General features: G+C 42.0%; 1 protein-coding gene and 1 long non-coding RNA gene across 8 annotated transcripts in view; one reads left to right on the forward strand and one right to left on the reverse strand.

Moving 5' to 3' along the window:
* Positions 1-772: 772 nt before the first annotated feature.
* On the reverse strand, positions 773-11,717 carry LOC119647709. 5 transcript variants are annotated; one of them, XR_005248921.1, is made up of 5 exons: positions 9,869-11,717; positions 9,416-9,602; positions 9,236-9,353; positions 1,050-1,547; positions 773-970 (listed from the first exon to the last, which is right to left on the reverse strand). It is a non-coding gene; the product is annotated as an uncharacterized LOC119647709 (long non-coding RNA). The 5 variants fall into 5 exon arrangements; XR_005248922.1 differs by having other exon boundaries at positions 1,108-1,547; positions 9,869-11,716; XR_005248924.1 differs by lacking the exon at positions 9,236-9,353 and having other exon boundaries at positions 9,503-9,602; positions 9,869-11,716.
* A 180-nt stretch (positions 11,718-11,897) lies between these two features.
* LOC119647708 (cyclin-dependent kinase 14) overlaps positions 11,898-27,006 on the forward strand; it is a 224,931-nt gene continuing 209,822 nt past the window's right edge. The window contains exon 1 of one of the 3 annotated variants that reach the window (XM_038048795.1): positions 11,898-12,167. In XM_038048795.1, the coding sequence (XP_037904723.1) occupies positions 12,092-12,167 (76 nt within the window). In that variant the 5' untranslated portion in view covers positions 11,898-12,091. Of the gene's footprint in view, positions 12,168-12,681; positions 12,703-27,006 lie in introns of those variants that run through there. The other 2 variants (XM_038048798.1, XM_038048797.1) reach the window with 2 other exon arrangements.

The raw sequence follows: 27,006 nt of genomic DNA on the forward strand, positions 1-27,006 counted from the left end.
GGAAATATTCCTAAGTCACACAACATTCGCAATAGTAAGCCTGGAGTATGGAAACGATTTTCCAATGCATCAAGCATGTGACACCACCTCGCACAATTGAAGGCGTTTCTTATATCTAGGGTCACAAGTGCAGTGAAGAGTGATCATTCGGCAGTAATCACTCCTTCATGGACAGCATCAGTTCGAATGGGGCGGAGAGGAAAAAAACCTGTACGATTTCTTCCATCTTTGCTGTTTCTATAGAACAAGCCTTCCAATGAGCACCGAGTTTTTTGGTAACCAGCTTATACCTGAGGCCCCATGGCTCGCTGTTTATGTCGTTGATTAGCTGGTGTCAGCAGTGTGCCTTCTGCCTTGTTTGAGCAAATTTGCTTGTCACTGGTGAAGACGGAAATTCTGTGCATGTGGAAAGTACGAACAGGCAATGCACAAGCTCATGACTGTTCCGCAGTTTTGTTGTTGTTGACGTTGAAGCGAATGACGACTTCCCATGCAGGTGTTAATCTCGACATCTCGCTGTCTACCGCAGGTGTACAAAATAGAGGCTGAATTGTTGGATGGTTCGTCAACAACATCAACGTTGGAATTTAGTTCACCAAAGTGGTTACAAACAATCGGAGCATGCGGAAGCTTGAGGGATACATATTTAGAATGGTTTCCTGCATGGCGCGTCGCAAATTGGAATTTTGTGCTATACTTCGGGAGAACGTAAGCTCATGGAAAATGCTAGTAAAATTGTTCGGTACTTGTGTGCAATAAATAACTATAAAACTAATTGAGAATCCGAGTTTTATTATTATCCTCAGGAATTACATGGAAGCTGTCAGGCAGGAAAAAACACTTTACAGAGTTTCAGTTGCTGAGCATCAGAGTTTCGCCAAACGCTTTGGGCAATCTACGAATGGTCCGTCAAGCGGATGCGATGGATATTGCAGTAGACGTTGCTGCTCATCTTCAGTTCCAGATCCAACTGTGAGTACAATGATAATTAATTATATTAATTACAATAATAATTAATTATAAATACATATATATATATAAATACGTACACATGTATTTTGACAAAAATACCAGACATAACAAAATAAAAGGGAACATTTGAATTACGTGTGCCTTTTTAAGGTTTTGTGTGAAACAAAACCTTATTAGAATTGTGTTGCCTGTTTGTCCGTCCGTCTGTTGGTCACACGCGATTTATTCGGAAACGGCTGAAGCGATTGTCACGAAATTTGGCTAGAGCATATGGTCTGTTGTTGCCTTTACATATAACAAATGGCGTCATTTTGCGTAAAGTTTAAGGGGGTCTCCCTATACTGGTGAATGGAGAATGCAAAATTTTTTTTCATAGAATGTGGCTATGTGGGGTACCAAATGAAAGAGCTCGATTAGCATTTTTCAAAATGATCCCATGTTTGATCGTAAATGAGTGAGGACTTAAAATATGACCCCCAAAAAGTGTAACAGGTCTCGTTCTCAGAACCCATTCAACCGAAAGTGTGGTGTATCTAAACGAAATCTAGGCCTCAAAATAAATCCCGTTCCGATGTCTGCAAAAATAAAGTTAATAATAGTATATTAGCATATTTTAGAAATTTAGCGGAAAATAATAGTATATTAGCATATTTTACAAATTTAGCGGAAATCCCCCTTAAGTTCATATTAGAAGTATAAAAGGGATAACATAAGGCATAAGTGTAGGAAGTTTAAAAAAAATCCAATCATTATTAACGAAGTTATAGAAGGTGAAATTTGTACCTTTTTTGTGAATTTCGAGCATTCTAAAACGTGTATCACGTCATCATAACATGTTAATTCGTCAATACCACTACATAGGGAACTCACGTGAATTGGTGGTCGCAGAGAAACATGTCATTTTAGGTTTTTAATCATTTATATATCAATATCAATTGCTCCCGACGGACATATGTATGTATTTATATGTATTGTAAATGAAGCTTTGTGGTAGTGCCTAATTCAGAAAGATGGATTTGACTTTGAACAAGCGATATTCAATATACGTACTTTATATGTACATGTGTATACATATAGCACGAAGTAAATCGGAGATAGTTGTACGATCAATTTGTATACATGCATATAAAATACAATATTCGGTAATAGACAATGTTTGTTTGTTTAGCGCGAGCGTAATATCTACATCTGTAATATGTACGTATTTCTTGTAGTTTGAAAAAAATATGAAGGAATATTTTGAGTCTTTAGCCAGATATGAATGGAAAAATGTGCGTAGAAAGTCTGTCCCATAAGGTGAACACAACCTTTATATACAAAGCGCCAGCTTCCGGTATTCCGACTTGTTTTAGTATTTAATCCATACTATTTGTAGTTAGCCTTAACCTTCAGAAGACACATATAGAAATTTGACAGCTGTCGGACTATTAGTTTTTAACATTTTGAGTACAAACAACCGTGAATCAAGCCGGATTTGTCAAAAATTGCGAAACTACTGACGCAATACACGCTGGGTGGTTACTCATGGGGAAGCACCGTGAGAAGCATCGCCCTCTTTACATCGCATTTCTGGATCTAGAGAAAGCGTTTGACCGTGTACCACATGAACTCATCTGGTATGCTTTACGACAAAACTTAGTGGCAGAAGAACTCGTGCGTTGGGTTCAATTTTTCTACCACGATCCGAAAAGTAAAATTCGAAGTATGGCGGGTGTATTAAAACCGTTTCGTGTCTCTGTTGATGTTCATTAAGGAAGCGCCCTCTCACCACTCCTCTTTGTTCTTGTTATAGACACCGTGACACGGGATATCCAATGTCCAGCGCCCTGCACACTACTTTATACAGATGATGTTTTCCTAGCATCTGATAGTAAAGATGATCTCAGATGATCAGAACTGAGTGATTTAAATACCTCGGGTCAACGCTATCAGCGAATGGAGAACTGTGTTATGAAATTGCTTCACGCATTAAACCAACCTGGATGAAGTGGCGTTCACCAACTGGTGTTCTTTGTGATCGACATATCAACGAACGTCTCTAATCTAAAATTTACCGCAATGTCGTCCGTTCTGTCGCCTTCTATGGTTCTGAGTGTTGGTCGACTATAAAAGACAATGAACGGCGTCTTGCGGTAATGGAGACGAAGATGTTACGTTGGACTAGTGGCGTGACACGTTTTGATCACCTCCGAAATGAGGATATCCGCGATCGTTATGCGGTTGCTCCGATCGTGGAAAAGTTGCGAGAGAGGCGTCTTCGATGGTATGATCACGCAATTCGTGCTAACGAAAATTCACTTGCCAAGTTTGGTCTGAACATCGAAGTCGATGGTAAACGACCAAAAGGCAGGCCGAAACAACGGTAGCTTGATATGCTGGATGGGGATTTAAAAGGCTCGAGATTGCACCCAGATCAGGCTTTCAATAGAGCCAAATGGCGAAACCGATGACGACGAGCCGACCCCACTTGTGAACGGGACAAAGGCTGAAGAAAAAGAAGATTTTGAGTGAAGCAACTTTAAACTTAAAATTCAATACAAAATGGCGCCACTGGCTGTAAAGGTTCAGCTGTTTCTGAGTAAATCGGGTGTGATAGACAGACGGAAGGTCGCGGTTCAAATCTCACTGGTGACAGTGGAATTTGTATCGTGATTTGACGTCGGATACCAGTCGACTCAGCTGTGAATGAGTACCTGAGTCAAATCAGGGTAACAATCTCGGGCGAGCGCAATGCTGACCACATTGCCTCCTACAGTCTGCTGTAGTGTACCGTTACGGTCTTGAATGAAGTGCTCTAACACACTTCAAGGCCTAGATCCAATATGGATTGTTGCGCCAACGATTATTATTATGATAGACAGACGGACAGATGAACAGACAGACATTGAACCGATTTTAATAGGGTTTTGTATTTACTTGGTTGGGAAACATTATTCGGACTTTGCACCAGGAAAATGAACCGTTGAGAAATGGTTTGCTAAGTTTAAATGAGGCCAAATGAGCACCGAGGACGATGTACGCGGTGGACGCCTCAAAGGGGCTGTTAACGACGAAAACGTCAAAAGGTTCACAAAATGAAGTTGGTCGAAATAGTTGAATATCTAAAGATGTCAAAGGAACTTGTTGGACATATCGTGCATGAATGTTTACGTATGCGAAAGCTTTGTTTAAAGTGGTTGCCACACGTGTTTGCAATCGACTAAAAACAACAACGAATTGATGGTTCTGAGCAGTGTTTGAAGCTCTTCCTTTATAAAAAAAACCCGAATTTATGCGTCGATATGTGACAATAGATAAATATGGCATTGGGTGGACTGCGCGTAGTGAACCGACTCCAAAGCATGCAAAGACGCAGCAGTCGGCTGGAAAGGGCTATGGCATCATTATTTTCAGATTTGTTAGTAAAAATTCATCAACAGCGACTATTACATAGCATTATGAGAGCGTTTGAAGGATGAAATCGCGGAAAAAAGGGCCCCATCTGAAGAAAAAGAAAGAGTTGTTCGTGTCGTTGTTTCGCTCTGGAAGGCAACTATATTGAATAATAAAATCAAATTTTGTAAAAAAGAATTGGTTGGCAGCCTACCTGTATTGTGGGCTTTTGTTCCCGCCCAATGTAGAGCTATAGTCAAAATGCCTGTGTTTTATGCGGATTCAGACTCCTAGTTGGTTATAGGTCAAGTCGGTTTTTTTACCTTTATGGTGGTTTTTGTGGCCTTACACTCCTGTTCCGTTGTGGGAGTAAGTGCCGTTTCAAACCCAGATGGCAACGACACCTGATAATTCGAGTGCCATGAAGGTGGGTTCTTGTTTCGGTACTACTCATTGATGAGCACTAAGTCAGCTTTCGTCTCCGCAGCGAACTGCGTTAGTAACTCATGAGTGGTTGCACTCCGGTGCATAGTGGTTTGTAGGATGCGAATCAAGTTGATCGCGTCCTAAATCTTTTCAATTCTGCTCTGAAGACTGGAACCCGCTCCGAATCCGCAGTGTGCGCTACACTCACCACGGTCGGCGCATAGGACGCAACTCTCCTTTTCATTGTAGGTGTTCGATTTCTGGCCTGCTCGATCCCCGACAGGTAGCAAATGTGTGCCCATAATCCAAACATATGTAACATTTGGTTAGGGCGGCTCGGGTTCGTATCCTACACACTACCCAACCAATTCTGATTTTCCCGTTGTCTAGAAGTTTCTTCGCGTATTCTTCTTATAACTTCTACCACAGCGAGTTTTTGGCCTAAGAAACTCGCAGAGGTGATACCAATCTGGACATTAATTACCTCCGGACATTCGCGTTTAATTTCCTCTTCTACCCCGTTCTTTTCTGTGAGGTAGTCAAAGTCTCAGATTTTCTGAAAGCACATGCTAGAAACCAAAACGTTCTCCCCCCACAAACCCTTTGACTGCTTCACAGAACGTAATTTTATTTCTTGACTTCAGGCCTAATTCGACCAAGACTCCACCCTCCTTAATTTTTCGAATGGAAACACTTCTGCTCTGCTATAATCGGGCTTGATCTTGTAACAAATTTCACTGAGGACTTCCACAAAGGTCTTGCCTTCGGTTGGCTTAATAAACAGAGCTGGTGGGCTAGTCCCCCTTCGTCTCCTCGCCTTTTCTTCTGGTGCTCCATCCTTCGTGTCTGCCTTAATTTTAAGGAGATGTTTTTCTGATGACGACCTGTGCTCCGTTAGAGAGTACATGAGTGAAGTCTCCTTGAGATGCCCCTTAATAAGCTTCTCCTCTTCAGTTTTTGCCAGGATAGTCGACAGCGCTCCCACTCGGTCTATATTCGAAACCATCTGGTCATTTCCCGTAGTTTCCAGTGTGCCCCTTTCCGCAACTAGAGTACTGCGTGGTACTGTGCGGATTGCCGTCTTTATCGCAGGTGCCGCTTCACTTTGCGAGTATTCTTCTATGTTTGCGCATCCCGATGTCTCGTTGGGTATTTCAGCCCTTGATAGGTGGCCCAAAGCATAGTTTGTAAGGGAGCGAGTCGCAATAGTTAGGAACGAGTATACCCTCGGGGACAAAGCCCCAGCCCCAATTCTCACGGAACTCACGGAAGGATCAGCACTCACTCGAAACAACGCGGTTGTTCTAATACTAGGGTCCAAAAGGAGCTGGCTTCTGATACATGCCACAACTACCACCTTGGCAGAGCTAGGCTCACATCATCCCATCGACGGGGACTCGCAGTATGTTCGGGCGTGTATCGGTCATTACCGATTTTTTGTTCACCGAGAAACTTTCTCGATGCTACTACCTAGGACGCAGGTATTATGCCAGCTAGGGGGTCAGAACTGCTTGCTCGGGTACCTCGGAGAGGCCGCTCCCCGTATCGTAAGCGACCCGTTAAAGATCGTTGACGACCCCTCAGGGCAGACGTGGATAAGGTACGACAGGTGGGTGCTAACGTTGACCTGGAGAAGGTGAGAACTGACCTGAGTCTATATTTTAACCCACGAGAGGATTGCTTCCAGTGCCAACATTATAAAAATGAGAAAACGGCGCTTACGGCAAGGCAAATTTTGAGCATAGTGGCTTTTGTACACAATCTCATTAGATGGCCACTTCCTGTCGAAATTGCGGATTTCGATTCAGCGGCTATGGCAAATGGGCTACAATTGGGATGATCGGATTGTAGGGAATACGCAGGTTCAATTCGATAAGGTGTCTTTCGCCTGGATCATCTCAACCAGATCGGATCCCCTGGCAGATTTATATCGCGATGTGAAACTGACGGGGGTTGTTCCGCACTATGCGATTCCGTGGCCTAGGTAGCTCTCGCGCGGATGCGGAGCCAAAGGGTGTTGGAGAATAAAATGATGAAACACAAACGCAAAGATACCCAAGGTTCTTGACATCCGACTTCGCTTCCAGAGAGATAGTTCCGCCGAAATTTGTGGGGCATGACCTGTGGTTTACCCTCTTTTCTAACGGGAGAACTCCTAGTCAAGTTACATGTGAGCATGTAACCATAGACCAGCCTCAAATTACCTGTACTGGCAAGGCCAGCCAGTAGAAAAATCCCAGAACCCTCCCTTCATAGATGAGCTCTGCGACCTCCTTCGAGTGGGAGGATGTGTGAGCAAAGCCTCAATATCTTACGAGCAGAAACATCCCATCATCTTAAGGAAGTGTCATTTAACGGATCTGTTGGTCTGCAAAGTATACGAGGAAAATGGTCACTGTGGAATCGGATTATCGATGACTTTGAGAAAGATATTATGTTCCCGCTTTGCAGCAAAGGGTAAAGAAATACATCTATCTAATGCATCAGATTTAGAGGGCAGACACCCGCGCCCATGATGGCTGACCTTCCAGTAGAACGAGTGTCGTCGGAGTATGTGTTTGAAAATATAGGGACAGATTTATGAGGTCTGTTCCAAACTAGAGAAGGAACGCTTTGGGAGCTGCGAAGAGATTCGGTAAGCTATGCGAAAGACAGACAAAGGAAGATGCGAGAGATCATTGCCTCAACCTGCAGACCTGCAGGCTGTAGATGCCCCTCGAGAACTGAAAGTGACCTACGATATCGGCCAGGTTTAGCGGGCTCCTACGGTATTTCTTCCCTTTGCTATCGGTCAAGTCTTAAAAGCAGGGGTTAAGTATTTATTCAGTGTCAAAATGCTGCCAGCCGTAATTTCCACGGAGCAGTAACATATATGGAAATTAGGAAGGTAATTTTTAATAAGGAGATACATGCAATGCAATGAAGCAAAAGCAGACGAAGATTGAGGCTTTAATCTATATATATAAAAGAAAGTGGTGTTAGTTACACTATTTATAACTCAAGAACGGATGAACCGATTTGGCTGAAAATTGATGGAGAGGTAGCTTAGAATCAGGAGACGGACATAGGATACTTTTTAACCCGTTCGACCAAGTTTCCGTCAAGTCACTATAAAACGTGGTATAACAAAAACGCACCTGCCATGGAATAACAAAACGCAAATGACAGTGGAATAACAAAACGTAAATGACAGCTAAAATTGGTTTCCGGAAATGGAGCAGATTCTATACATTTTTTTACTTATACCCTGAAATAATACACTAATAATAAACTTATTTGAGATAATTTTATGCCCACTTTCAATGCAACTATAATAGGAGATTATAAATTTCTACCATCTGTCTAGTTAGCAGCTTTCAATGAATGGTTTAAAGTATGTTGGTAATTTTGAATTGAAAAACGCAACAAGAAATTGATGGAGGAATGGCAACGCTGTGAGATAGGACAACGCCTGTCGGGTCAGCTAGTGCTCAATATAACCGACCTTGAATGTAGTCAAGTAGAAGGTAAAAAAAATGCAGTGATAGGTCGGCACGAAATAGCCATATTAAAGCAGAAGATATCGGAATATTCAATGGAAATGCAGGCATTGATTGGGGCCATAATAGCGAAGCACAATCAATTATTCCAACTGCGAACCCTCACGAAACTTGCGAATATGTGACGGGCCTTAAGAAGGGGGTTGCTGGATTGAGGTTACCGAACTTGATCACCATTCGCAATTCGATGAGTCTCATCTGGGACTTGGGAACTGCCGCACCTTTCGGAGATATATTCTTTTGCCCTGGGAAGGATAAGTTCTTCTTTGAGGAAGATACGATCGAGATCCTATTCCACATCTATGAAATCAAGCTAATCCGATCTGGACCAGCTTGTGTTCAAGATTTGGCAAAGGACATGAAAAAGCGGCCGGAATGGTCCGATTTGAGGATATGTGGCCCGGATCAAAAATGATTTGGGGCTGTTTTTAAGATTCAGTCAGAGAGCGTCCCCAACAATATCCAGCTAGAAATGCAGTTCCCTGTTACCTTGGTGAATTTATTTTAACCGAACTTCCCCGGAGTTCTCGACTCCAGTAGCTAGAAAATTTGGAAGTGGTTGATTCTGAACGGAGCACAAAGTAGTTAGATGCGTTAAAACAAGTTTTGAAGAATACAATAAAAGGAGGAGATGACATGCCGAAATACATTCCTCTTGATTGTGTGGGAGGAGTGCTCTTGTTGTGCGTCATGATCGTTTCTGTGATTGTGCGAATAAGGCCCGGGAACTGGCGGGAGATTAGGGACACCGCGGGAGCAAGTACATCATCATCAGTATAAATGGTCCATTTCTCAAAAGTTACCTACAGTGTCAAGGTAAATATTCCCATCACTCCTTCAAAGAGTAATTTGTACCAAAACTAGTCCAACTCGATATTTCTATTATTCAATTCGTGGATTCGAACATTTCTTTTCACTGTACTTACCATTTCATTCCATTTTTGTTTGATTCAATAGTCATATAATACAAGTTGGAATACCGGATTCTCGCGCTTCAGGTATAAAGGTTTAACTGTCTACGAATATTTTTCCACCCGTATATAGCTGCAAATCCATTTTATTTTTTTATATTTTCAAACTACAAAATATATATACATATTACAGACCTAGATATTATACGCACCCTAAACAAACAAAACTTGCCTATTTACCAAATAGTGCATGTGTAATGTATGTATATACATTGTACATACCCATATTTCCGATTTACTCGTGCACAAAACCGTAGATACAGCGTGTCAAGAAAGTATTCGTCTGCTTAACTTTTCCGTGACTAATTCAGGATTTTCATAGCTGAATAAAAAAGACAATATTCATTACATGTGTTCAATTTTTCTCTTGTATCTACTTCTTAGGAATAAAATGAAAAATAAGTAACTCACTCCAAAATAAAAACACATATTAAACGTCATCATTATATTCTATGCATTTTCTCTTGAAATATTACCAGATAATGGTACTAACCATGACATTTTGGTGTGTAGTAGTTTATTTTTGTTCTTAGTATAATAATACATTATAACCTGCGCTACAGTTTCAACCGATGCGGTTTTCCCTACCTCTTTTTTCACCTCAGCAGCTATTTTGGACGCAATTTGCCTTGGATTTTTTTTTCGGTCGGTCAGATCTTCGGGCACTTTCCTGCTTTAGATACCTGTACACCATGATTTTAATCGTTGTAACTGGCCTGTTGGTACTTTCACTTATTTTTTTGAATTTACGCCTTTTTTTAAATAAATTATTTACAATTTTTCGCTCTTCCACAGTTGTTTTATGACCCTCACTACTTGATGTGTAACGATGACATTTATTTATTTAATCATATGACCTGTCAAATTTTGGTCAAGATAAAACTGACTCCTGCCCGGTTAGATTTTTGCATACATACAGAATGAAACTTACACAATCACGGGACAAATATTGTCAGAAGGCTAGTTGGAAGACAAAAGGTTGTCAGAAGGCTTAAAGTTGAAAAAAAAATTTGTATATTAAAAGGTACTTTGACAATTCGAATTTATAGGTTTCACATATATATTGTGTTCAAAAATTACCAGACAAACTGCATTTTAGCCGATTCCTCAAGTAATTCTAAGCAAAAAATATGTAATTTTTTTCCATTTCTTTGCCCTTTAGTGTCCGCAGGTATTTTTAATTTCTAGAAAAGGTATCATATTTTATACTACCAAAATAATTATAACTTAGAAACTACGATAGCTAGAACATTGGAATAGACGTTGAATAGCAACCAAGACATTATTCTAGAATATGTGTGCTTGTGAAGGTAGAGCAGTCTGTGAAAACATTATAACTTTCCAAATGCAAAAATTGTGTTTTTCTACCCACAAATTTTGCCGTTTAACCCTATTTTCCTCGAATTTTATTATACACAGTTTGCTAATCTTCTCACCAAAAAATTATCTTCATTTCACCCTGAAAAAATGTTGTTGACATCATTTTATCCTAAGTGTCCAGTTTGTGCTAGTTATAATAGATTAAATGGAAACCCACTCATTGAAAAGAAACACCAAGCAACTGAACTCAAAAGCAGAAAATAGTTATAACCTTTCATAACTGCTAGTTCATGGGCATTGATTTTTTAAATATGTAAATTTTATGTTTTTTGCAACTTTAAGCTTGTTGGCAACATTTTATATTCTACCTAGCCTTCTGACAATATTTGTTCTGTATCTCTGGGTCTTCACTCTACATGTATGCAAAAATTCAGCCGTGCTTGTTTCTGACCCAAATTTGACAGGTTTGGCAGCCCGCCCACGCCTTACTTTGTTGCTTCAGAGAGAATTTTTCGTTCATCAACTACAATTTTAACCATTACATTCAAACTTTACCGCAAGAAACGCTTTTTATAGACAAACTGATCCAATTTCCATTTATTTTTCATATACAATTCCCGCTGCCATTGCCTTTCAAGATTTACGTTTCGTTGTATTACCTTTGTTTACTTTTTGTTGGCACTGAAGTAAGCAATGAAAAGTGTAATTTAAATTTTCAATTTTTGGAATGAAATTCGCGCGGCTCACGCATTTCATGAATGAAACTATCGCAGCGGTAGTTTCGAAATAGTTTGCTTGAGGCTACGCCAGATGGAAGCCATTCAAATGTTTTTTATTTTCATTCAGAAATTCCCCTTTTCTTCGATTCAAAATTTTTGTATTTTTGTATATACAAATCTGACGGAGGCCATAACACATCAATTTTCGTTCAATCAAATATGGCTCTTATCAATACGATTTGACGAAGATTATGCTTTGTCCTTTTTTAGCGCCAATCATGTGTACGAATAATTTTTCACAATATATTTGCAAATCGGAGCATTTTAATGTGGGTACTGCCTATTAGATATGCTGTGGTCGGAACTGCCTTTTCATTTCTCGTTTATATTCACACATTCACTTTTTCTATTATATTGCTCTAACGTCCCAAGTTGTCAGATTAAATGTCGATCCGGCATTATAGAAGGTGGTTTGCAAAATCTGCGGCATTCCTAAATAGATGATTGTGCCATCTAGGGGCAATTTCAGTCGAGATTTTGTCTCAATTTATACTGTTGGCAATTCTGCAAGTTTTATTGTAAACTTCAGGTCGATTGTAGTTTGATATGTGGCTAAGAGGGGAGTTGTCGGTTTCAGTATTGTGAGAAGTGTACGTTTAATAAACATTGGTTCTTATTATGAACTTTCGGTGAATCGTTGAGTTTATCTGTCGTTATATTGTAAATTGTCACGACTTCGGGATTTCGGAGAAATTAATACTGGACGGAAAAAATGTACTGTTCTATGGAAAAGAGTCAATCAGCTGGGGGCGGTGACAGTTCGAGTCAAACAAAAAACGTCAGAGAAGGCTAGTAAAATATTGCAAATCTGAGTGGATATAGATTAGGTGTAACACTTTTCAAGTATGGGTTTCTAACTTTTCCATTAGGATAACGCTCCATCCGCTCTTGAAAAGTTTAGCAAATAATATAAAAGGCGTTTTCAATTCAGCTTCAATTTCGGTGTAGAATATCGTCAAAAATGCAAATTTCAAAGTTGCATTCCTTGTATGAGATTGTATCCCAATACTCATGCTACACATTGAAAAGAAATTTCAAATGTCAATACTTTTACATGCAGTAAGTAACGCTATCTGGCAGCTGATTGGCGTTTGGTTGTTACAGTGGAGCTATTAATCGTATCACTATGAGGGCGTATTTTAAATCTCAGTTTTGTTTCTCATATATTTTACACTGCAAATCAAAACGATTTAACTTTAGCTTTAACTTGTCAGATGTTTCATCATCGATTGACATTATAAATTTTACTAAATAGGCATTCACTCAATGGTACCTTTATGTGGAAATATTCACTTTGAAGTTAAAAAGCTGAGTATATAAAAGGTTAGTTGCAAAATCTCTAAATTATGACAGGCTCCGTTCTATGAAACTGCAACCAAAATACACTAGCCATATTCCAACTTAGAATCTAAACTTCAAGTAGCAGCCCATCCGGATATGCTTCCAAATAGATTTAATGGGAACGTTATTCCTTTTATTTTGTAGGCCGATTAAGAGAGCTTAAAAATGTTGTTAGCCGTGCTCAAAAACATATTTTTATTGCGGTAAACTAGTCATTAAAGAAAAAATACAATGTGAGAATTATGCAGGAAATTAAAGCAAATAACAAATCAGCTTTATATCTAAGAAATTAGGCACTTGAAGCTGCCAGCTTTGGGTCTTCATGTTGTTTAATATTTGACCGTGGCAAATTCCTGGCAGTAAATGGAGGCATCCTCGAATCCTTTTGTGTTGGTTACGTCCAGAAACAATATTTTTGTCTTAATGTGGGATCTTTGGATTGTTCTAATACCTTTCTCCCTGTTCTTGGTTGTCGCTATTGTATAGATAACTTCAGCAAATAAATGTATCATTGCACTACCATTCCTTATCTAAAATTTTGACGCAGAAAATTTAATTTTTCATGTATCTTCGTAGGATGTCTACAGTGCGGCAAAAAGGATCTTTCATCTTTAGCCCATAGATCTTTCACCGCTACGAATTTTATTCAAATGCATTTGAATAAAGTTTTGATCTTGTTTTCTATATATCTCTGGTAACTAGGCAAGCAGGATCGAAGGGGACTATTTGGCAAAGTCTAAGAAAGGTAACCGACCAATAACTAACAGGCAAAGGATTGTAGTTAAAGATGTCTTCGATTGGTATTTGGGTTGTTTTACGTCCTTTCGAATAACCTTTCCGGAGGATTGGGTGAAGAACATTTGCTCGGAGACATACTTGAGCGTTTTGTTTTCCGACTACGTCGGCGGTGTCGTAGGTCCGGTGCCTGGATACGAGCATCTTGTACAAGTAAAGTCATCTCGCTTATTTAAGTATTTTGTAGAAGATCAGGCTAGTTTCGGTTCTATTTTACTTTCTTACAAAGATGAGAATGAATACCAGTTACCGCACCGCTTGCTGTACTCATAACGAACTTGACATAAGGTTTGAATTTGTTGAATTGAGTTTAATGCCTGACGATCTCTACTTGTAGCTTTCTTTTGAATAGATACAGACCTGAAATATCTACATTTTCGATGAAAAGTACATACTTGCGTTTAATTTAATCCTTAATTTTGATAGCTGCGTTGTATTTGCATTCTACTAAGTATCAATCAGCTTGAAGACAAAAAGCTTGTCATCGTGTATTCACGGTTATGCAGTTTTTAAAAATTCTAAATTCGATCACGGTTCGAAATTCTGAAGAATTTCTTTATGGAGAAGTTAAGTACTCCTCTGGACCGGCTAATTCTTCACCTTAATGTTTTGATGATGGTTATAAGAAACATTGTAACCAAAAAATGTTTCCGGTCCTATGGTTTAATTGATGGATTCTTGGGAGAGAAGTTGGGCATTTGAAACTTTGTAAAGGTGAAGATTTGTCTCGTGGTGCAGCAATCGACCTTATATCATCATCAATGGCGAAACAGCTGGTATACGGTCCAGGCTTGCCTTAGTAAGGAACTCTAGACACCCCGGTTTTGCGCCGAGGTCCACCAATTCGATATCCCTAGCTGTCTGGCGTCCTGACCTACGCCATCGCTCCATCTCAGACAGGGTCTGCTTCATCTTCTTTTTTTACCATAGATATTGCCTTGATAGACTTTCCGGGCTGAATTAAGTGGCCCGCCCACCGCAACCTGTTGAGCTGGATTTTATCCACAACCAGACGGTCGTGGTTTCGCTCATAGATTTCGTCGTTATGTAGGCTACGGAATCATCCATCCATGTAGGGGACCATAAATTCTTCGGAGTATTCTTCTCTTGAACGCGGACAAGACTTCACAATTTTTTTTTGCTAAGAACCCACGTCTCCGAGGAATACATAAGGACTGGCAAGATCATAGTCTTGTACAGTAAGAGCTTTGACCCTATGGTGAGACGGTTCGAGCGAAACATTTTTTGTAAGCTGAAATGTTGACAGCCAACAACCGCGCGGATTTCATCGTCATAGGTGTTATCGGTTGCGATTTTCAAACCTAGATAGGAGAAATTTTCAACGGTCTTAAAGTTGGAGTCTCCTATTTTTATTCATCTCGTTTGACCAGTGCGATTTGATGTTGTTGTTTTGGCGCTGACGTTGCCACCATGTACTTCGTCTTGCATTCATTAATGTGCAGCCCGAGATTTTTGTTCGATCTGAATGAAGACTGTACGTCTCGGGTTGTTCTTCCCATAATGTCAATATCGTCAGCGTAGGCCAGTAGTTGGGTGGACTTGAAGAGGATTTTGCGTCTCGCATTTACACCTTCTCTCTCATCCCCTTGTCTTAAACCGTTGTTGATGTTGGAAAGTCTCGAGAGTGATCTTGATGCTTTTATCTGGCCTCGTCGGGATACCGAATTCTCTCATGGCCGTGTACAGCTTTACCTTGGCTATGTTTTCATAGGTGACTTTAAAGTCGATGAAAAGATAGTGCAACTGATGGCCATATTCCAGCAGTCTTTCCATCGCTTGTTGCTGAATTTTTCCGGAGTGAAGTCTCTTCGGTATGGGTCAATGATGTTCTGGGCGTATAGGGCTATTCGGCCTAGCAAGATAGCGGAGAATATCTTATAGATGGAACTAAGCAACTTGGTACCATATAATTGCTGCGTGATATCCCCCTTTTTATGTATGGGGCAGATAATGGCTCGTTGCCAGTCGTCAGGCATTGATTCGTTGTTGAACTGCTTGGTGTAATCGCCTCCATATTTAACCGATTTGGCTGTAATTCCATCGTATCCTGGTGATGTATGGTTTTTAAGTCGTTGGATTCCGCGGACTGCTTCTATGCTTGGTTTTGGTGGACAAATGCCGTCCGTCGTTTTCAGTTGGCGTGATCTCCAACTCGTCGACATTTTGGTTGTTGAACAGTTCATCAAAATATTCAACTAATCGCTCCAATATGCTCACATTCATCGTCGAACCAGCTGACTTCTAAGGGGGCTAACGACCTTAAGATACCACGTTCATAGTATTAACGAAGTTGTACATATGTTAGCTTGTGAATTAATTCCTTCAAATTTCAAAACTATTTCTCATATGCAATCAATCAAGGATAGTAATGCTTTATTTCATATATCAACTTTAATACCAAGTTTATTGAAATTTCGCTCGAGATCCCTGAGCCATTTTTTTTTCGATTTGTAGGTGTATAGGTGATAGTTGTGTTGAAACTTCTAAGCTGAACTTTGAAAATGTCTTGTCCCTACTGACTTCAGCTGTGCCTTGAGTTGAAGTCACCAGAATTTAAATATTTCAAGTTTAAGATTTTGAGGTGGAGGTGGAATTGGATTCAACTGATTATGCCGCTAAAAGTCTTATTGATGACAGTGGATTCCGACGTTGTGTCTTTTTCTTTGTTTTGGGGTTTTGAAGGACTTTAGTTTCTATTGCAACCCCTTATCCGCTGTGTCTTTAAGTAGTTCTAGGAAATAAGGAATGGGAACGCGAGGAGCACTTAAAGTACATTTCTTTTCAGCAGTACAAATATATTCTTCCATTTGTTTGTTACCTTATCCGCGACCATCTCAAGACGTGGGTAATTTCTGCTAGCATGTGTGGGAGTGAAAAATGTATGGTACCAAAACAGGTGATAGGAAGTAAATCCGCAAAGTTTAACATCGCCAAATATAAATTTGACTTCATTTGGATAGATGGGTGCGGGTGCTCTGTGTAGGATTAGAATAGATTATCCCATATTGCTGTTCATTGGTTGCCCTACCAAAATTCATTTATGTGAGAGAATCTGTCTTAGCCATCAGGCTAAGTAAGTGCAACCGAAAGATAGTTTTTAGGGTTTGTTATACTTCGGGTGATGTGTTCCACTACAAGAGCGCATTATCGGCTAGTGTCTACGTTCTCAGTTCATTTTATTTCAGTTGTTAGTTCAGTTGTGACGGACACGTGCATAGTAGCCCGATTGCATAGTTCGTTATTGAAATACAGAGCAATTTATACATCCATTCCCAAAAAAAGGCGTTTTTCTGCTGCCACGATAGAGGGCGCTGCGATCATCTTGGAGAAAAAAAGTGAACGGCATTTTAACGTACAGACTTCACTACAGTCTGCAAACTACTGAATGAATAAAAAAAACTACCGAATGAATCGCAATTATCCTAGTTTGCGGAGCGTACAAATATGTTCTGAATAAGTTGTGAAAATTTTCAACATGCGGTTTCGAGAAAAAGGCATTTAAAAAGTAGAATGCGATTTTTAGTCATAAAACATTAATTGACCATTAATCTGCTATACCTAATCCATAAACCATAGGTCTCTTGAAGAAACACATGTACAGCCTTGGTTTCAATTTTTGTCCTTCTAGCGAAGTCATTCGGATCGATAAATACGAGCTTTATTATGACGATCGACATAAATCTGACCTGTGACTTATCACGTGTTTAATACTATAATTTCCGAACGATTCCGAATATCAAAAAATTACTTTATCCATATATTCTATACTATATCTAGATACAATTGATGCAAAAAGAAATTCGGTTCCGCGAAGTCGACACACGGGATGACCTCCTCAATGGTATTTTTAAATACTATGCCTGCCATCGAAATCCCCCATCGACGGCCACCATTGAAGAAGCCGATGGCGGATGTCCTTATTTCGAATGTGGTCATAGCGTGTTACGCCTATGATCCAACGATTTCTTAACCCAATAGGTGCTAATTTCTAAAAAATGTCTTTTAAAATATTGAAATCGTAAAGACTCAAAAGGTATGACAGTTTATTATTCACCGAATACGTATTTCGGCAGCCACTTGCCTTCTTCAGCGGAATAAACCCAGAAATGCCTAATAATTATCTTAATGGCTCAACCTTAATTATATCTTAATTTCTTTTATCTTAATTTATCAATGAATACAGATATGACAGCGCATTACCAATATCTGTATTCAAACGGTGGGGGCCCAATTTGTTATGTTTGATCTATTTGCAAACCGTTACCTTCCCCATTTTATGGTCGATCCGTTTCTTGAATGTTTGTACTACAAGAAATGGATCCTATACGAATATTGACGGCATTCAGTTCAATAATTGGCCTACTATATAGCTCCTCAACACTTCTCTAAACCAAATTTATACCAAGATAAGGCCATGGTGACTGGTTCAATCAATGACATCTATTCAGGAAGCTGTTGAAAAACATCAGGGAAGTATTGTCAGTAAATTAAAGAAGTGTATTAAAAAGTTCGACAACAATAGCTGGCATCAATCGAAAAGGGCCGATTCTCCTTCAGGTTGATGCCCGGCTTCACGTCGCACAATCGATGCTGCAGAAGTTCTCTGAGGAAGAAGCGACCAAAACATCATCCAAATATACGAAACAGAAGTCGAGGTTTCTGAGGACCGAATGAATGAGCCTTTGAAAGGTTTGCGCACGAAAGTCATCCGTGTGAACTCAAAGAGTCCAAAGGGTGTGCATACTGCCGTCTTTGGAATGTCTTCTAGAACTACAGGGATTTGGTGATAGGCCTTGGTTAAATCCAAGGTCGAAAAGTTGCGGTAGTTTGCGAGATGATGTGCAAAGTCGTGGATGAGTGGAATGGGATATCGGTCTGAAACAGTCTGTGCGTTTAGTGTTCTATAATCCCCACAGGGGCGCCATTCGCCGTTTGGCTTAGGGACCATATGGAGTGGGGAAGACCAACCGCTGTCTGAAGGTTTGCAGATACCCTGTTGCATAAGTTGTTCGAGTCAGCTTTTGGGGTGGTAGAGGACGCACCTTTGAGAAGATAGGGGAACCAGTAGTGTTAATGTGGTGTTGCACATTGTGCTTCACTGGTTTAGAGAGACTACATTCGGTAGTAATCTGACTGAATTTTTGGAGGAATGCCCGAACACGAAAGTCAGTAATGTCCTCCAAAAGTACGGAAAGATTGTTGTTAGGAGTGTGGGATTTCGTCTGACCAATTAAGGTTGGTTGTGGAGTCTATAAGGGACCTGTTCTGCAAGTCCACCATCAACCCATAGTGACACAAGAATTCTGCACCTAAAATGGGGAAGCTGACATCCGCCAGGATGAATCGACACGGAAATGTCCTAGGCAAGCCAAGACTCACGTCCACTTGCCTGTAACCGTATGTGTTAATGCGCGAGGAATTTGCCGCCGCAAGTTTCAAAGAATAGGAACTGGAATCTCCGCACCAGTATCAACAAGATAACTGCGCCTGCTGAGAGGGTCATAAATTGTTACGCGACGTGGCGCTGCTTTCTGGGTGGTCGTCGCCAGGACCCCCCGTGGACCTAGTTTTTTGAGGTAGGCGCGAATTTACACGGGAGCATACATCTGGTGGCTTTTTTGCCGAATCTACGATATTACCAACAAATGCTTGGGTCCGTAGGCTGTCCTGACGACCTGCTACCGCTTTGTGGGCGGTAGACCGCGAGCGAGCTCGCGACCTGCTGCCCGAATGCTGAGCGTCAAGCGTCGCCCTCATTTCCGCCATGCAGGCCACAAGAGCGGCGATTTTGCGCTTCAGCTCGCCTCTTTCTTCTGAAGGCTTCAGCAAGTCGTCGTCGATCTGGGAGTTCGATCGCCCAACGTCAAACCTGTCAGCAAGTGATCCAGCTTAGCTGACTCACATACCGACAGGCACTTAATTAGTTCCGTTTTGAGTACGTTGTAAGAGGCCGTTTTGACAATGTCTGCCAGAAAGTGGAAGGTCTCCTCATCCAGGCCTACAATGGCGTGGTTAAACTTGGTCGCGTCCGCTGTGATTCCGAACATCTGGAATTGCGCCTCCAGATGGACAAACCACAGCTCCGGGTTCCTTCGCCGAAAAGGAGGTACGCGCACAGCGAGGGCGGTCACTTGAGGGTCCGATGGACAACAAAGACGCGGCGTCTTTGTTGACCATAGACATGATAGTAGCTAAGTTAAATAATGCGAGATGTGTCGAGGACGCGGCTGTAACGGATTTGAACCGACCCTAATTTGACGACGGCAGACCGCATCCCCAAATGCCCGTACGAAAGACAAAAGAAAAACATACTTCAACAAAATCCACTTATGTACCCCGGAGCGGACGCTTGACGTGCAGACCAAAAATAAAAAACTCGCCACGAGAGCGGAAATCCAACGACGAATTTTAAAAAGAATATCGTTGCCGTCTCTTGCGGCGTTTTTATATTTATTGTATGAAGAATGAAGTAATAATAATAATAAGTACACAAAATCCTTTTGAATTTTCCCTGCAGCGGCTTGAACAGCATTTTTTGGGGTTGAGGCTCCTGAGCGTGCGATTGATCCTTGATGCCGGCTCCCTGCGACGATGCCGTCGAAGTCAGCTTCCGCTTCTTAGAGGCTGGCGGCTCAACGGGCTGATCAATGATTTCAGCTCTTCCTGTCGGCGCTGATAGGTGCTCAGAGGTGGCGGCGAGGAAGATGGGACGGCAACCCTATCGGCCAAACCAAAACCAAGTGGCCGAGGAGAACCTCCATAGTAGTGGCACCGGGAGACGCTGTAATCACTTTGGTTTGCCGGCCGTGATTCAGTAGGCGAATGCTCCAAAGACCTAATCAGGGCGATCAGACCCGAGTCTGCACGGGGATTCATCTGAAGTGGCAAGTGGTGTTCAGTATCAACACGGGTGCCGTACTCCATAGTTCGGTAGAGATTTAGGTAATTCTTGCATCCACCAGTATGAATGCTAAGCCATGCACTTGGTATAGACTGGTACCGTTGTTGCTTGTCTCAGCGGGGCTCTGATTGTGGTCACAAAATCAATCCGTGTCTGAAGAGGACCGTAGGATTAAGTCTCACGACAGGTGCCTACGTAAAACACCATGGACTTCACTGTCGGTGCTGATACGGTGCTTTCTTCATGTGGAGGCCACGTCCACGACAGCGGCGTTCCACGAAATTAATTCCTTACGATCGCTTATTTGAAGCCGCGTTCGCGGTGCTGCGTCTCGCTCCTTCTGGCGCAGGGTTTAGCCACCTTTCCGCATCTTCGCAACGAGCGGCACACAAAAAATAGCCTGAACTGGCCCTGCTGCGAGTTCTTCGCGGTCATCGATTTTGTTGCTTATATATTTTATTATATCATATTATTTTAATTAAGCATTTATTTGCTAATTGGTGGATATAAACTTAAATCAATTAAATCTAATTGTGCAAACATTAATTCAATTTATTTTCGGTTCATTAGAAATTATAAATTCGTTTACAAATATTAATTATTAATTTATTTTCGGTCATGCAAAGCAAATTTATTTTCGATTCATGCAAAGCAAATGGCTTACTATTATAAATTCGTTTATAAACATTAATTATTAATAATAATGATGCACGAGCGGCAGCTGACTGTAGACTTCAAAATCATATTCAATTATTATTTTTATCAATCTAAATTAGTTGTCAAGGCCTACTATTCCAAGGAGAACACCGGTGGTGGCATCTGTCAGTCGAATTAACAACATTCGAAATAAATTTCGAACGTTGCTAACCCTGCTGCGCCACAGCGTTATGAAATTGCTTTACGTATTAAGGCAACTTGGGTGAAGTGGTGTTCCAGAACTGGTGTTCTTTGTGATCGACGTATCAGCGAACGTCTCAAATCCAAAATTTACCGCAATGTCGTCCGTCCTGTCGCCCTCTATGGTTCTGAGTGTTGCTCGACTATAAAATACAATGAACGGCGTCTTGCGGTAATTGAAACGAAGATGTTGCGTTGAACTAGTGGCGATTGCACCCAGATCAGGCATTCGATAGAAGCAAATGGCGAAACCGATCACGTCGAGCCGATCCCGCTTGTGAACCGGACAAAGGCTGAAGAAAAAGAAGAATATGTGAGAATATCCATATTCAGTCTTGAATTTGCAAAGAAACAAATTTTACCTACTATAATTTTATTTCATTTGATACCCCACATGACTATATTTGATGAAAAAAAATTTACACCCCCCCCCCCCCCCCCCCCTTTTGCATGTATGGGCAATATTTTTGATCGAAAATAATTAAACGGACACTAAATTCGCAGAAATACTATGAAAGTCTAAAAATGAAGTCGCGTTGGAGAGTTAGCTCCTTTGCGTATGGATACTTGTTTCGATGAAGTTGCAGTTTATGAGGTTATTTAAATGTTTTTTTGGCAGTTATTTGCCAGGTACAGAGACATTTTTTTAAACCGATAGCTCGACTTGTAATCCTTGTGCAAGCGGGCCCATAGCAGTTCTCCTCGCTGCATCGTTTCTGTTCATTTCAGCCTTTTAGCTGGCCTCCTGCATTTTAATCTGCTTTATTATAAACGCCTGCGTAGTGTATGATGAGATATCTCAACGCCAGCATCTGTCACGTCATCAAAAGTACTCTGAGAGGTTCGTTTCTGTTCATTTCAGCTTTTAAGCTGGCCTCCTGCATTTTAATCCGCTTTAATATAAACGCCTGCGTAGTGTATGATGAGATATCTCAACGCCAGCATCTGTCACGTCATCAAAAATACTCAGAGGTTGCAGTTCTTGCTTCTAGAGCCTTCTGCAAAATTAGTTGGTCTTTCTTTGAGTAGTCCTCCGATTAATTTGTGAGCCCCCCAATAGTTTCATAGCTTGATCTCTTTTAAAAGAAATACAACTTGCATTTTTTTCTGTCTTAACATCTCCTTTCTTACCCATTTCTTATTAATTTACCATTATTATAAAATTGAGATATATATGCTAAATAAAATCAATCTTTTTGCTGCACCGTTAAACAGGTTCCAAGCTTCACATATAACAATTCGAAAGTTAACTTCCGGATTTTGCCGAGAAAAACCCAAAAAGCACAATTTCGAACAATTGGAAGCTGAAAGCTTCGGGTATAAAGGTTTTGTGTTCGTCTTGTGTCGGAAGCATTCTATGCACATTTTTAAAGTTTTATGTAAAACAAAACCTTATTAAAATTGGTTTACTGTTTTCTGTCTGTTTGCATGTCCGTCTGTCTGTCTGTCTTTTTTTTGGGGGTGGTGGAAATCTTAAAAAGGCACTGGCTTGGACACGCCCACGTGTGGGATTCTTCCCCACTAAAACCACCTCCGACTCCCCCCAAGCCCCGTGGAACCACCGTACGGTATTACAACACGGGGCGGAGTCAGCTCATTTTAGCTTGGTCCCCTTTCGTCTCTACGCGGCGTACGTAACCGCGGTTTTCTGGTCTCCTCTGCCTTTCGCACTTTGCTCTGGATAGATACGACCATGGAATTGATCGCATCTCAGTCTTTCTGACATGCTAACATTTTTCGCACCAGATTCTCTGGTACGAGCACCTCCCCTAGCGTCTCTTCTAGGTTCTTCCATTCCTCCACAAACCTTGGACAGTGGAAGAATACACGCTCTGGGCCCTCTGGGACTTCAGCGCAGTTTGGACAACTGAGTGAGGTATCTAGTTTCAACCTGATCAGGTACTAGCGATATCCTCCATGCCCCGTGGGAAACTAAGTAAGATTATAATTAATCTCACCGTGCCTTCTCTCCAACCACTTCTTGATGGTAGGGATGAGCCTGTGTGTCCACCGACCCTTTCCCGAGCGTTCCCAATGCCCTTGCCATTTATTTAGAGATCTATTGCTTTCGGCGTTCTTCGAGTGCGATAAAGGAGAGATAGACTTCGCATTATATATATTCGTCATCTCATCTGCCAAGATGTCAATGGGTATCATTCCAGAAATGACGAATGCTGCATCATCTGAGACAGTCCTGAATGCCGAGCACACCCTTAGGGCTGTTCTTCTGTAGACTGAACTCAGTTTGTTAGCGTTAAATGTAGCTTGCAATGCCTTTCCCCAAACTGGAGGCCCATAGAGCAGGATCGAACCCACTACCCTAGCTATAAGCAACCTAGAAGCATGCCGTGGCCCTCCCGCGTTCGGCATCATCCTTGCCAGGGCCACACTCGCAGTGGATGCTTTGTCATAAACATACTGCACGTGTTGCTTATAGCTAAGCTTCCCGTCTATCATCACTCCCAAGTATTTGATCGCAGGCTTAGAATTGATGATATGATTCCCAATTTGAATACGGGCAAAATTTCTTTTACGGCGCTTGGTGATGAGGACCGCTTCCGTTTTTTCCTCCGAAAGTGTCAGATCAGAACTCTCTAGCCAACCCTTAACAGTACTGATCACTTCGCATGAGTATAACTCAGCATCTTCGAGGTGCTTTGCGATCAGAACCAGCGCTATATCGTCGGCGTAGCCCACCAGTCTGGCTTCCTCCGGAAGGGGAACATTAAGTACATCGTTTTACATGATGTTTCACAGCAGTGGGCCCAGTACGGATCCCTGTGGAACACCCGCAGGGATAACGTACTCCTGGGGTCCGTCATCAGTGTCATACCAAAGCCTCCGTTCTTGTAAATAGCTGTTGACAATAGCTTCAAGATAAGTGGGAATACCAATCTTCGCCAGAGATTCCCGTATTAGGTTCCAATTTATCGAATTGAATGCATTTCTCACATCCAGGGTCACTATCACGCAATATTTGCTTGTACTGCCCTTTCCGTGGATTGCATTTCCACCAAGCCAGTAACCATTTTGTTGGCATCAATGGTTGATCTGGCTTTACGGAACCCATACTGCCGATCTGAGAGACCTCCCTGGCTCTCAACAACTGGGAGTAATCTATTATGGGTTACTCGCTCTAGCATTTTACCCACAGTGTCCAAAACACAAATAGATCTGTAGGAGGTTGGCTCACCTGTAGGTTTGCCAACCTTAGGCAGTAGCACCAACTTCTGTCGTTTCCATGATGCAGGAAATATCCCCTCGGACATGCACGCTTCGAACAACTCAGCGAACACGTCCGGTCTGGATTTCACGGCAAGCTTATGGGCCCTATTCGGCAGGTCATCCAGACCAGGAGCTTTGTTATCTCCTAACCTAGCGCAGATCTCCAGCAGCTCGTCACTGGTGACTGGCGATATTGCCGTGTCGTTCAGAGGTCGCTGGAAGCTGTCTATGCCTTCCTCTTGCTGTGGGAATAACCCCTGGATAATTTTTAACAAGAGTGAAAGGCACGTAATCTGCGGAGATGATCGGCCTTTGAATCGCTTCATCACGATTCTATAAGCGCTCCCCCACGGGTTTACGTCCGCTTCCGAACAGAGCTCCTTAAAGCTTTCCCTCTTGCTCCGTTGGATGGCGGGCTTGAGGGTTTTGCGGGATTCCTTATAGGCGCGCTCTTTTTGCCCTTGGTCGATTCTGTCTACCGCTCTCTGAGCCGCTCTTCTGGCTCGGTGACAGGCTGATCGGAGGCTGGCCAGTTCAGTATTCCACCCGTAGTTTGGTCTTCTACTGGGGAATGAGCATCTCCCAGGCATGGACGCTCCACACGCTTTGGTGATGCATTGGGCCACATGTACAGCTCTTTCCGTAGAGGCACCTGCTTTATTAGGTTGATCTAACCACACCTCTATGAAGGTCTGCTCATCCAGAGCTTTAGTGGACCAGCTTGACAACTTTTTCGGTTTCGGGCATGATGATCTTCTGCCCGGTGACTCCACGCATAGCCCAAAGAAGATTGTCTGGTGATCGCTGTGGGTGTAGTCCTTGTTGACGCACCAGGACCTACCGCGTGCCAGTGCAGGGCTGACGAAAGTTAGGTCTCCGATTGATGCAGACCCCCTTTCTGAAACGTGTTTACATTTCCTTCATTGGCCACAATGATATCCAACTGTGCGAAAGCGTCCAATAGGCTGCGGCCCCTTGCATTTGTCTCTCTGCTACCCCACTCACGGGCTCAAGCATTGAAGTCATCAACAATGACCCTTGGACTACGACCCCTTGCATCGAGAACAAAACTGTCAAGCTTTTCCTGGAATTCGGGCAGTGTCAGGCTTGATGGGGCGTTTATTTTTGCCCACACAAAGCCGCTGTATGTCTGACCCTTAGTACATTGTATGGCTTGCCGATCGTATGCCCATATCGCCGCTCCACCAGTCGCATCTGTTACCCATACGCCACTGTGACGGTTTCGCTAATGATGGCAATTTCCACCTCGGATTCGTCGATGGTCTGCTCGAGTAAATCTTGAGCGACCGTACAATGATTGAGGTTTATTTGAATAAACCTCATTTTTTCATTGAAGTCACCGCCTATCTAAATTCCGGGCAATTATCACTTCCGGCAATATGCCGGTAATCCCGTCCCTCACTTCTTTCCCACAATAAGCATTTGGGGTTCGTATTGCACGCTTTGCCATATTGCTTTGGCAATATGGCCCCACACCTTCTGCATCGATCGGACCGATTAATGCCGCTGGTGTATGGTTTCGCGAAATGACCACGCGCGAGGCACTTGAAGCACCTCTTTAGAGAAATCTGCTCTCTCAGACCGCAAACAACCCATCCGATTCGAACCTTCCCGGTCGACAATAGCTTCTGTGCTGCGTCCACTGGTAATCGCAATGTGGCCGTTTGAGTATTGCCATAGGCTTTCCGCAAATTCACAATGGACTCTTCGGCAAGTTCCTCCAACATGAATTGTTCCATCAAGGTAGCGTAAATTTCTCCTTTGGATATCACTTCATCGAGATCCTTGTACTGTATATAGACGTCATGTTTTTGGGTCCATACTGTAACATTCTCCCCAAGTGAGTTCTTAACCTGAGTTCGGAAACCATCAGTTCTCTCCAAGCTGGTTTTTTCAGTTCAAACATGAGGTCTCCGTTTTGGGTCCTTCGAATCTTGCTGACATTTCCGTTTAGATCTTTTAGGTCGAGGTCAGCTTTGACCTTTTTCAGTATCTCCGCGTAGGACAAACTTCCATTGCTGGAGATCACAATCGCTTCTGGGCGAATTCGCACTTTTGCCTTTTTCTTCGCCTTTTTCTTAACGACCTTCGTCCATCCATCGTTTTCATTCCCCTTGCATTTTGTCGAGTCGATTGCCGGAGCTCGCACTTGGGGGACCTGCTTTCGGAACTATTTGTGTAGCATTTTTCCTCTTAGGCGCCTGCTCATTTCCCAGAGGATGCACATTTCTTTCCCGCATTCTTGTTTGATGGCAGGTTAATTACAATACGATTAGGTGTCACTTGGGGCTCCTGTGACACCCTTTGGGCAACAGATTTCAACTTGCCCTTGGCGTTTCGTTCTTCCTGCTGCGATTTGTTGTAGAGCACTCTAATAGCTTGCACCATATTTTTAATGGCTTGGTGCACGTTGTATTTTTGCACTA

Source organism: Hermetia illucens, chromosome 2 (genome assembly GCF_905115235.1).
Source record: "Hermetia illucens chromosome 2, iHerIll2.2.curated.20191125, whole genome shotgun sequence".
In the NCBI taxonomy this organism is placed as follows: Eukaryota; Metazoa; Arthropoda; class Insecta; order Diptera; family Stratiomyidae; genus Hermetia; species Hermetia illucens.